This window comes from Triplophysa dalaica, chromosome 19 (assembly GCF_015846415.1).
Source record: "Triplophysa dalaica isolate WHDGS20190420 chromosome 19, ASM1584641v1, whole genome shotgun sequence".
NCBI classification, from domain to species: domain Eukaryota; kingdom Metazoa; phylum Chordata; class Actinopteri; order Cypriniformes; family Nemacheilidae; genus Triplophysa; species Triplophysa dalaica.
In genome coordinates this window covers 15816090-15828908 of record NC_079560.1, presented here as the reverse complement: position 1 = coordinate 15828908, position 12819 = coordinate 15816090, and the positions used below count along the sequence as shown (strand labels likewise).

At 39.5% G+C, this 12819-nt stretch overlaps 1 protein-coding gene and 1 pseudogene across 1 annotated transcript; one reads left to right on the top strand and one right to left on the bottom strand.

Moving 5' to 3' along the window:
• Positions 1-1134: 1134 nt before the first annotated feature.
• On the top strand, positions 1135-2917 carry LOC130408306 (zona pellucida sperm-binding protein 4-like). The gene is made up of 9 exons (XM_056731793.1): positions 1135-1144; positions 1259-1453; positions 1521-1708; positions 1776-1873; positions 1948-2105; positions 2215-2407; positions 2479-2626; positions 2707-2779; positions 2847-2917. Exons 1-9 carry the CDS (start codon positions 1135-1137, stop codon positions 2915-2917), a joined length of 1134 nt encoding a protein of 377 aa, XP_056587771.1.
• Positions 2918-10623: 7706 nt separating this feature from the next.
• Positions 10624-12492, bottom strand: LOC130408064 (zona pellucida sperm-binding protein 3-like; annotated as a pseudogene).
• Positions 12493-12819: the final 327 nt, after the last annotated feature.

Sequence of the window (12819 nt, the reverse complement as noted above, 5' to 3'; positions counted from 1 at the left end):
TTTACGTTCGTGTTCTATATGTATATTTGCCATTAAAATATTATTGCTAAAATGTTTTTTTTTAACTCACAGATAAACAAGATACATGATAATTATTCACAAGATCATTTTAATGAGGTGGTGTTAACGGACACAGGTTTGCCTCAATTCAACTTTCTTATCACCTTTCATAAACGAATAATTACAAAAAACAAATAAGCCCCAAACCAATCGATTACTAAAATTAAATTACTCATTTATCCAAACGAAAAATAAAGAGACATTTTAAAATGGTGCGGTTTTAGGGACAAGGGAAGAAAAAAAAAGATGAGGAGAAGGTGAAATGTAAAGCGTGGTCGAATAACATTTGGATAATGTTCATTTTGAAACATACTAGGCACAAAATAAAAACACCACGGAAGAGATTTCCTCAGGTTTTATAAGTACGTCAATAGTAGAAATATTAGAGCAACGTATCTACGTGAGAGACATCAACCGATAGACAGAATACAGACAAAAGAATAATAAGCAATTTTCTGTTACAAAAACATTCCATTGGCATAATCATTCTTCAAAAACGTAATAATTGCTAACTTTTATACCTGCTACCGCCTACTGCCTCTCCACCTTAAAGTTTTTGTGCCCCTTCAATTAACATTTCGACGTGAAATCATTTTCGAATGCTACTATGGTTCCATGTTACATTTTCTTCGCAGTCTGTTTTAAGGAAGGCTTTCATTTGAATGTGTCCTTGTTTTGTTTCAAATGTATGGTCAATGAATAAAGGAATTAATCAAAATGACCCAATTTCCTTCCGTTTGTTGCGTCCCACCTGTCATGTGTCTATTCACCACCAGTGGGGCCCTCCCCGCACTTTGAGAAACTTGTACTTTGTGAAAACTTAAAAGCAAACAAATGTTGAGAACTTTTCATTTCTGAAAGTACGCTTTATTTTCACTAGCTTGGTAGAGATTGGTCCAAACACGATCATATAAAATCTTGAGAGTGAACAGAATTTTCCCTGTATGTAGCTTCCAGCAGGTCTGGAGAACAATCATTGTAAATTGATCAAGGGGGCGCTGCAAATTCTGACTGAGGGTTTAAAGAGTATATAAGACTAAACACAGGACTCTTAGAGTGTCTACTCGTGGCAAGATGGTGGGAAGTACAGGGATTGGTTGTCTTGTGGCTTTTTGTGCATGGTTTTGTGCATGATTTTGTGCGTTTGGTCATGCCGTGCCACAGTTCGGTAATTTTCCCCAGGAGCCTCAATCTCCAGTCTTCCAGCAAACTGAACAACAGTTTTCTCAGAAGTTTCCACTTCAGAAGCCAGTGGTGCAGTCAGAACCTCTTGGCAAGTGTGCTGTAGCTGATTATGAGCAGATCCAGTGTGGACAACCTGGTATTAGTGGTGCAGAGTGTGAAGCTATAAACTGCTGCTTTAATGGATTGCAGTGTTATTATGGAATGTCAGGTAGGGGTGTGAAACCAGTTTCTTTCCAAGCTGATTACCTGATAACTTCCTCTGTCTCTCGTTACAGTGACTGTCCAGTGTATAAGAGATGGTCAGTTTGTGCTGGTGGTGGCTAGAGATGTTACTCTGCCTCGTCTGAGTCTGGACACGGTCCGTTTGCTGGGTGGAAGTGAAGCATCTTGTGGTCCTGTTGGTTCCACGCCTTCATTTGCCATATACCAGTTTCCAGTCACTGACTGTGGCACCAGCATGACGGTGAGTTTGCTGTCGACGATTTGGATGTCTGGAATAGATTTGATGTCAATCGTGTTTTTGCTTTCAGGAGGAAAATGGCTATGTGGTGTATGAGAACAGAATGACTTCATCCTATGAAGTGGGGATTGGACCTCTTGGCTCCATCACAAGGGACAGTCAATTTGAGTAGGTCATCTGGGTTTTCTCTCAGTACTGTGAATTCTTGAACGTATGCAAGAAGCTCTTTGTTTGTTGTCTAGACTGCTCTTCCAGTGTAGATATTCTGCCACTGCTGTGGAAGCTCTGGTTGTTGATGTCAACACCGTTCCACCACCTCCACCTGTAGCTGCTCCTGGACCCCTCAGGGTTGAGCTTAGACTGGCAAATGGCCAATGTGTCACTAAAGGCTGTGCAGAAGGTAACGATGTGCTCGTCTTCAAAAAAATGCTTCTCACAAGAGGAGTGGTACATTTGTAGCACTGGTCTCAAACTCTAGCTGGGCAGTAACAATAAGCGTTTATTCTCAGGAGATGAGGCGTACACGTCCTACTACGGTGAGGATGAGTATCCAGTCACAAAGGTCCTGCGAGAGCCTGTGTATGTTGAGGTGCGCATTTTGGAGAGGACTGACCCAAATCTTGTCCTGATGTTGGGACACTGTTGGGCGACATCAGCTCCTAGTCCTCTCAGTCTACCCCAGTGGGATCTTCTAGTTGATGGGTGAGTAGGATCCCAAGAATTTGTCCAGATAGTGTGCTGTGAACGAGTCCTGACTGTGACTTCTGGTTTAGCTGTCCTTACCAGGATGACCGTTACCTGACGGCACTGGTTCCTGAAGTTGGTTCGTCTGGTCTCCAGTTCCCAACCCACTACAAGCGCTTTGTTGTGAAGATGTTCACGTTTGTCGATCCATCATCACTGGCCCCTTTGCAGGAGACTGTATGATTTCCTACAGCCTTTTTCGTATCCTCTAAATTGCCTCTTTATATTTGTTGGTAAAGCTGATCTTTGTTGGACAGATCTATATTCACTGTAGTACTGCGGTGTGCCACCCTGCTTCTGGTTCCTGTGAGCAGAGCTGTGCCAGGAAAAGTAGGTGTAACTTTGGTTTGTATACGATGTCAAAAGACATCAGTTTCACATGGCTCTTGTGTTGCAGGGAGAGCTGTTGCTGAAAATAGGAGTGAAGAAACCGTGGTTTCCAGTGGAGGTGTTTTCTTCACGATGTAAATTTCATTGCTGATTTTAATAAAGTTATTACACTACACCTGTTGTCAGCATTTGTTTGCACCGTGGCATTTTCAGGAGTTTTTTTATCCCCGAGGACAATTGAAGTGTCTTGAGATAAAAAGAGCTGGTTTTAAAGGAAACGACAGAAGGTTAACCGTTCAGAGATGTGCTCTTAAACCGCTTGATATCTGATGATTTTTAGCTGTACAGACCAAAGATGTGGCGCAAAATTCATTAACTGTCTTGATTCCCTGTGACACTTAAAACTCTGATAATAAAAAAAGGTTTGGCATTTGAAAGCTATCTTGGAACTGAAAATGAAGACTTGATAAGTGGAGCTTTTAGGGGAATTTCTAAACATGGAGTAATTGAAATTGTTCAATGCATTTTTGGAGCTGCGTTTGTTGGTAAACGTAGAGCCCAACATTAAGGTGAAGAAATAACCGTTTCATAACTTGGTCCCTTATTGGACAACTCTCCTGGAAGAGCATGCGACACGGCCACAGGAGGAGCATGCGCAGACATCACTTTCACTTGCAACAGGAGAGTGAGAGAGCATGCGTTCGCGAAATTCAGGTGTTTGTTCACTGCATTTTGGTGATGAATGTAATAAACTGTGGATATAACGCTAGATTTGGAGGAATTTTGAAACCGATATATGGACCCATCCCAGTGCTAAAAGAATCCGGACATGCCGATTGCGGAGAGTGAAACTGATGTATGTTTTGTTTACAATTGGAAGCGCATGTGCTTTGGTTCAGCCTACCCCTCTCTCTCGCACGCGCTCTGTTTTCGGAACAATCTCAAAGCTCTATCTTTTATAAATGTGATCAAATTGAATACTCTTTGAAGATACGAAGTATGCAATACTACTATATAGGTACTCAACATTAATATGAGATTGGCAGACCCTAACAGGAGTGTGTTAAGCCCGCTTTGGAGTCAAATTAAAAGTGGGTACTTTTACTCTTGAGTGTATTTCTTTTAGAAATTCTGCACTTTTACTTCGTTAAACTGCGTGACGTTCCCTCGTTCCTTCATGCATTATAAAATGCGTTGTTTTTTTCAAGGTTTTCGTTTCTTTTTCCGGGTAGTCCCGGGTGACTAACTCTTTTGAGTCGATTCTTTTGAAAGTGTTAATTGAACAATTGGCAAAACCGTTTGATGGGTTCAAGAATCAGTGATTTGTTCAGTTCGCAGCACGATCTGAATTATATGAAGTGGCGGATTACTCACTCCTCGTAGGGCGAATCTTAAAAAAAGTAGAACACAAAGACCGTTTGATGAAGTGTATATGAATCTATATCTAAGTTGAGTGTACTTATATTTTATAAGTTGATTGTACTCATATTTCATAAGTGGATTGTACTTATATTTTATAAATTGGTTTTACTTATCTCGTTCAGTAATTTCAGTTTAATTATAGTCATAATTTCAGCGAAACTATTTTGAGTAGAATTTATTTGTTTTTTGTTCCGTACACTCAAAATTGTGCAACCACATCAGTCTGTTGTGATTGGTCGGTGTCCCTCTCAGTGCACGTGAATTCATAAGCTTTGGCTTGTAAACAGTAGCAATGGCATCAACTTCACTTCATCAGTTAAAAACATGTGGATCCATCGAAGTGAAACGGAGGTCTGCTTGTGCATACGCAAACGTCAATCTTTGTTAGAGATCACTTTTTTTTCTACAATGCGAGGGAAATGACACCGAAGCGAATGGCGTCAGACCAGTTACATTATCACTGATAACAGAAGCGTTTTTATATTGGACCCGAGTTGGATAATAAAACAAACAGATTGACTAGGAGACTGCAAGCAGAACCTCAGAGGACGTTTCATAGAAGTGTTATAGACAGAGGTAAGCGCACACACACACAATATCAGTGTATTACACAGAACAGCTTTCACAGCCGATGTTAAAATCATGGAAGATGTTATTTGAACGTTGGTTATCTTAGAATGTGTGTAGCTGAATTCTTATTACCAAAGGTATGAATGTGATAAAAGTGAAAGTAGTTTAGCGCGCAGCTCAGTCACATGTTTACAATCTCTGATAACCAATCACTACTCCAGCGGTTCTTCCTCTTCTCTGAGGAAGGCCTTGCCCCTTTTTGGGCGTATTTCTGTGGGCGGGGGTTATGAAAAGCACTTGGAATAGTGACATTATGTACCGGCAGGAAGCAGAGGACTGTAGTAAATTCCAGCCGTTCTCAGTAGTCCTTGAAAAGTGAATTCTGTTAAAGACAATATCTTGCTTGGCATTGAACTTTTGCTGCTATTATTTATGCTATAATAGCAATATTACACACTAACTAAAGTTTGAAAAATGGGATCGCGGGGAATGGCCGGTTTAAGAGGCAGTTTACTGGAGAGGGATTAGCTTAATCCAGGACTAGGCCTAGGTTAAATAAGGATATTCAAATTGTTTTTAAAAACATATTTTACAAAAAAACCTTACATTGTGCATTTTGAGACAAAACATTTGAAGTGATATATTTTAATACAGTATTTGTCAGTGGAGGTTGTTTTTAATCAAGCGAATTCAAACATTTAAATTAGTCGGAGACTAGGCCTAAACCCTGTCCGGGAAACTGCCCCAAAGTTTTAAAAACAACTTCAGAAACCAGTTTCAAAATAAGCCTTTTATTGTTCCGATAACCACAAAGATAGATGCATACGAAATGTACACTATGTTGCAGGCATGAATTTCATAGTAAGAACAATGCTTATAATAGATGACAGCATTCACACTGAGAGTGGGAGTCATGTGGTGTTGAATGTGGTGTTGAACAGCTCAATAGCTGAAATGAACAAATGACATATTCGGGAAGTATAAAATAACTTAAATAAATAATTGTATGTAATGCATAGAATTGAATGTAACATGCATTATTTTTTTGGGAGTAAAATGGTATTTAAGCTGTGGTGACTGGGCTGGTTTTGGTAAACAAATCTGGCAACCTTGTAGTAGTATTCCAACAGACTATTTCACCTCTTGCAGTATTTCCAGCTATCACAACATTTAACAAGGCATACCAATATATTGCATGTAGAAATAAATGTTCACATCATAGCTTCCCTCGCAGTCTGGGAATCGGGCCTGTTTTACATTGTCAAAAATCACTAGCAATGCTTGCCTTTGATAAATGTCTTTAAATGATCAGCGTACCGGAATACCAACCTGCCAACAATGACAAAAATGATGCGTTAGATACAAGGGTTTAGAGTCCAATTGACTAGTTCTTGCTAGGTATCATTATGTTTCTCTCTTCATCAGTTTGCAACTCTCTGAGTCTTAAGATTACACACATGGCAGATGCATAAAACAGCAGGGAGGAGATAAAGTAATGATAGAATAAATTGACCAATGAGTTTAGCTGGGTTTCGATGTTCAGTAACTTTATCTGACAAAATTTTTGTATTTGTATACCAGCACAGTGGAAAATTACAACTTTACAACATTGTCTCGTGACATTATTGAAAATCCATTTTTACAATACAAATACATCAACCAAATTAAGATTTATTATGTAACTAATAAACTAACTAACAAACAAAAACTTTGATCTATCAATTTGTACCCTGCTAACTTGCACGGTATTAAATAAGGAGAAAGTGTTCTCTCTTTCTCTCTTGCCATAATGTTAAGGTGGTATTTACATTAGCTCATTGTTGTTTGAAAATGGCTTTATAAAATGAAACTGATCCTCGTTTATACTGCCGTATCCACATGTGTTTTAGAAAAAATCAGCGTTTACAGTACGCTACTGAAAACGCATGTCACATGATCATTCAGACACGCTGGGCAGGCGCAAACAAATGTACACAATGGTTGAGGACAGTTGGTTACTAGTCACCGACCGACCAGTTCCTTTACATGATGGCTTGGAAATGAAAGGAAGTCTTCACATGAATAACATTAGATGTGGTAATGTTATTAGGCTTGTTTGATTTCAATCCGACGCCACGTTGACCGATCGACAGACGACTTCGCAAAACTGTGTGAGCTTTTTAAAAGCATACGGCTCTCGATTCTCTCGTGTTGCTGTAATGTCACCGTGTCGATCCGTGAACAGCTTGAAGTTAAAGAAGCCTGTTTGTTGTTTACACGGTTCTTGCAAGGCTGGTCATTGTTGCCTTCATGTAACGTAATTGGATATGAATGGGGCTTAAAGAATCAGGAAAGCAAACACAATGATATAAATGACACAATCAGTAAGCGAATGTGGGCATCCACGCTTGCATGGCTCTGTTTTCGTCCATTTACATAGAAACGCAACCACCGAGTTTTCAAACTAAAACGGGGTCTGTGGAACAAAAAAAATGCTCCAAAGTCTTTGTAAATCAATTTAAAAACGAAATTAAATATAAAACAATTTTGTAATGTAAATCAAAAGGCCTTAGGACTTTTTTGCTCTTTGTCCCTAATGCATTTACTTAAAAAAACACATTTCATTCCCTGAAATTTTCATTGTTTTTTTGTTCCTTTATGTACAGTGTGAAGTATACAGGTGAAGTAACACAAAAGCAGTGCCACAGACTGATTGATTCCATGCCACGCCGGATTGCTGCAGTAATTCAGGCAAAAGGAGCAACCAATCTAAGTATTGAGTGCTGTACATGCTCATACTAAACATGTTCATACTTTTCAGTTGGCCAAGACTTCTAAAAATCCTTTCTTTGTATTGTTCTTAAGTAATATTCAAATTTTCTAAGATAGTGAATTTGGGGTTTTCATTAGTTGTCAGTTATAACCATCAAAATTAAAAGAAATAAATACGTGAAATATATCAGACTGTTTGGAATGAATGTAAACATTATAAAAGTTTCACTTTTTGAATGGAATTAGTGAAATAAATCAACTTTCTGATGATGTTCTAATTATATGACCAGCACCTGTTTACTATATACTGGGGTCTCAGACTGACTCAGGCGAGTGGCCATGGTTTCTGCACAGAACACAGACACGCCCCTTGTGTTTGAGAGCAGAGAACACAGCTCAATATTTTCAAGATTTTGAAACTTATTTTATTATGAACTTATTTTATTTACTTTTTCTAGGTTTTTATTCATATTTCGCGAAGTGGTTATTAACACATGTTTTTCTATGACGTGACAAACACACAACACATGTTTAATGTTGCTATACCTGTAGCAATTATTTATGTCCCTTCCAGGCAAAGATGAAATGAAAGGAAGGTCAGGTCACTCTCCAGCAAAGTCTCATGATCAAATAAACGTCTGATAAGGTTTGGTGCTTTCCCAAAACTGCATAGGGCCTAAACCGCCCTCTGATGGGTTTCTTGGAATTATGAAGAATGGAACATATCAACTCAGTCTCTGCTTGAGCTCAACTCTACATGTGCTTGAGACACCAAACGTCATGATTTGCATGTGTTACAGCACATACTACACATACAAACAAACATCATAGACTTTGTGCTCTTATGAACCAGGAAATGCAAATATTTGGCTCCTTGAACTGTACAGTATCTTCACCAGACTTTCTTTAGAATGTTCCCTTCTCCAAACCTCTTTCTCTAGCGCCACCTAGAGGCAATTTTCCTTTAAAAATAACTATATACGATAATTGAAAATAAGAATTGCTGTTGGAAGGAGGAAGAGACCAAGACCATGACATACTGTATGCTTTGTAAACAATCAAAACATGTGAGAACTGTCTTAAGAAGTTTTTTCAAGAATAAATAATATTCCTAACTTTTTTTCAATTTAAATTTAAGAATTTAAAAAGGGCAGTTAAGCAGAATTGTCTTAAGAATGTTTTGTGAATCAGACCCTGGAGACTGCGGGGCATCAACATGTGTGTGAAACAAGAGAAACACTGACGGAGCATCTAATTTGCTTTCAGCTAGTTTTGAGCTATTCTGCCGTTTCTTGTGGTAAATATTAGTGTATTTTTGTTTCTACTGTATTCCATTTTTAAAGAGGATACAATGTTCTTACAGTGTAAATTGTTGCTGTGAATGTAAATTGTTGTGTGTGAATGTAAGCTGTCTGCCAAGTTGTAAATACGAAAGTGAACAAATTACAAAGTTATTATTTTGACTTTGAATGAGTCGTCTGTTGTTCTTATTTCAGTTCCGTGTCAGATTTGCGTCAATCTGTGTAATGCCCGCTTACATGCCATTTGCGACACTGCACGCAGTAGACCATTTGACCAATCAGATCAGAGTAGGCTGACAGAAAGGAGGGTATTAGACAGATGAATCGCCAATCAAATCAATTGAGAGTCAGAAAAGAAGTGAGGTAATAATAACTGGATATTATTAGACGTACGGATGTACGTAATCTTGTTGTTGCACACTACATAAACCAAAGTAGGACCTTAAAAATCACAAATTATTTACTCTAAAATACGAGACAAGTTGCGTCCTGTATCGATGCGATATGGGATGCATCATTTCTTCCAGCATGAATTCCAGCTGTAAATTTCAAGTGTAGCAGCTCACTTGAAACGATTTGCAAGACTTCTGAGTGCCAGAAGAAAAATTCCACTTCTACTGTATACTGAAAATGTATAAAATCACAGAAGTGAGTAAACCCCTCACATTTATGTAAACATTTTATTATATCTTTTTGTGTGACAACACTGAAGAAATGACACTTTGCTACAATCTAAAGTAGTAAGTGTACAGCTTTTATAAGAGTGTAAAAAATCAACACACAGCCATCTCGACTTGAGCAGTCATTTTCAAAAAAAATTTTCATTGTTAAAAATAAATACCTTTACAATCTGATATGTGATAGGGGAAAAGTTCAACAAAAACCAGTCCAGAACCCACGACGACATGTTGGTAACACATCTTCATGGAACGCATCTTTACCGAAGTTCCCAATGATTTTTGACAAAAGAAATTGTCACCTGCCATGTATTGTTGACTAATGCCACTATAGGACTGGTTTTGTAGTCCAGGGTCACCAAAATGTGTTGTGTAACAGTAACTGCCTGTTTTTACAAAAAAAAAAAATCAGTTGGCAGGTAGAGTTTCAAGTCACCGGACATTGGAATATGCGGCAAAAAGTTCCATCACTATCCCCTAAAGATATTCTCTGAATAAACAGTCCAATACAGTTAAGGGTTTAACGCGAAGGTTGTCAGTTGTGTTGCAACGAAATTGATAAGCCAAAATCTAATAGCATGTGCATACTAAATCAAACATTGTGTACAGGGGCAAGAATTAATGTTCATGCTTCAGCAATGTCACTCAAGAAAGACTGTAGCTTAATTAAAACACCACATGCCACATATGCATTGCAGTAACTGCTAGAGAAGCCATGTCACTAACATGGAGTTCTTTACAAGCTACATGAGTCTTTGCAGCGCCAAGCCTAAAACATCCTTGACCCTCAGAAAACACTTCAACCTAATCTAGAGAAGAATTTGCAGTTTGTGTGAAGTTCTAAATCGTTGTTCACCCATTTTACCTCAGGGTATAGGGATGTTATTTTTGGGAAGGTACAAGCTTTTGTACCTACCATCCATTACCTAGCAAAAAATCAGTAAGAGTGCTGTAACAAGTACACGCTTTCCAAGGTAAAAGGGCTTTGAGTGACAAATTAGAACAATAAAATGGCAAACATCTAAATGAGATATGCAAGACTTCCTGAAGGACGACCACTTATAGACCATGTATAAATCACTTAAAAGGTTTATTCATCACATGTCCTCATGGCCATTTCAAATTAAAGTCGACCAAAGGCAAATTCCTTCACATTCAGGGGCCCAATAGATGCTTGCTCCCACCTTAGATCTATGGAGAACAGACAAGTAGTGAGAAACTTCCAAGACCATAATCAGAATCACTTTTAGTTAGTCCGTGTTTCAACACATACCTCCAAGAACCTGATCGCTTGCACTACTGCTGCTACAGGTAGAGTCACAGCAGCCACACACCTGATCAGATTCATCCACAGACACCCAGCTGCCAAACAAAGACACATCCTCAATGATAAACGTCATCCTACAGACCCAGTGAAGGCCTTTTGGGGGCAACATACCCATTAGAGGAGAACGAGCAAGCCTTGTGCTCAGAATTTGTTGGAGTGGCTACAGGAACCGCCTTCAAAATGCATGTGATGTAGACCTGCAAAGACAACAGGGTTCAGGTTTCCAAACAGTGCACTAGAATGTACTCAACTAAAGCAAATGCATACCAGCCCACTGTTCGCTTGCTGAAACCGGAAAGCCTCCAGCTGAAATTGCAGCTTATCAATTTGAGTTCGAGGCAGGTAGCGAGAGCTCGAGCCGGTGAACTTTGCGTCAACCAGGCACCTGGTGAAGAATGAAGTTAAACACCATGGAATACTTCTAGGATAAGCTGGGTACATGCCTTACCCATTATTCTCAATGAAGGAGTATCTGGGAGCGGAGTTCACGTCAGGGGACATAGTGGCTACGCAACGGTCCACAAACACACGTAGAGGTACATGGTTGAACGTCTTCACAGAGGCCTCAATATTCACAATGTCACAGAGGAAATACTGGTTTGAGGGTCTCAAACTGCCACTCATCTTGTAGGGAAAAAAATTGATAAGGTCTACAAAATTGAGTTGAAACTACATTAAACCCTACATAATACATACATACCAGTCATAAGCTTGAGGGAGAAGACCAAACGCTCTTCTGCAACCTTAGTATCTGCATATGGTAACCACATGGGCACCAGGACATTGCTGCTCACATTATGCATTCTGTAGATTATAGAAAAAGGTTGGTCACCGCAATATAATTTTACTACACGCATGAGAATAGAGCCACCTTGAACCCAGAACCGTACCTTGGATAGTGACACTCAATACTGACCACAGCACCACTACTCCGGACAATAGGAACACCATTTGAAAACTCTTGGGGAGTATAGACCAGGGAGAATGTATAAACAAGCTCATCTTCGGTCACCTAAACAAACAAGAGTGTTACTAAAGAATTATTCAAAACTAAATCACTTTTGGGAAGAGGATCAGTCTTCTCACAGTTAACATGCTGCCACATCCATGCAGTTCTGATTCAAAGAGGAGCACTCGAGCATCATTGTCCTGCCCTGTTGGTCCACAGCCTCCCAGTGGAAAACCTGAAGCCATTAGTAGTTGTCCAGTCCCAAAGAAGTCCTCCATCACTTCCACATACACGGAATTCTCACCACACTGAGCCCCTACACTATTGGGAGACAAAGGGTTCCGCAGCTCAAAAGGAATCTCTGGCTGTACAGGTTCTTCGGGTAGGCTTGGAGAAGTCCACATCAGTTTTTCCATGGGACCCTGCAAAAGCTGTTTAGACTGAACACCAAGAGGATCTTGTCCAGGCTTTCCACCAACAACACCAGGAGTCTGCATTGAAAACTGAGAAGGAAATCTCTGTGGCACAAGCATGGGGTTGTTGGTTTGAGGAGACTGAAGCATTCTGGTTTCACTCTGCTGAGGAACTTGCATTTGTGACCAAGGCCTAAATGTACTAGGGTTCTGTGTTTGAGCTGATCTTCCTCGCCATTGTGCATCCGACATGCCAAATGCAAACACCAGTACCAAACCAAATCCAGCTTGAAACAGCCCCATCATTGCTGTACTTGAGTTTCCATGAAGCATTGGAAGGCCAGCATAAACATTTATACATTTGGGAATCAGGCTACACCCCTCTAATGATTGGCGTAATGCTATTCTAGACTTGTTCATTTACCTTTCCAGCTTGCAACAGGTGGATGTTGTTGGACAATTAGAACGCAGATGGAAATTGGGACGTTAGTACTTTGTATCAAGCTTTTTTAAATGAGGCCTTGTCCACACCTACACGGGTATACTGAATCCGAAAAGGCATACTTGCTCACTATATAGTAGGCAAAAAGCAGTCGACAAACGATTAGTATGTCGTATCGTCTGTATTCC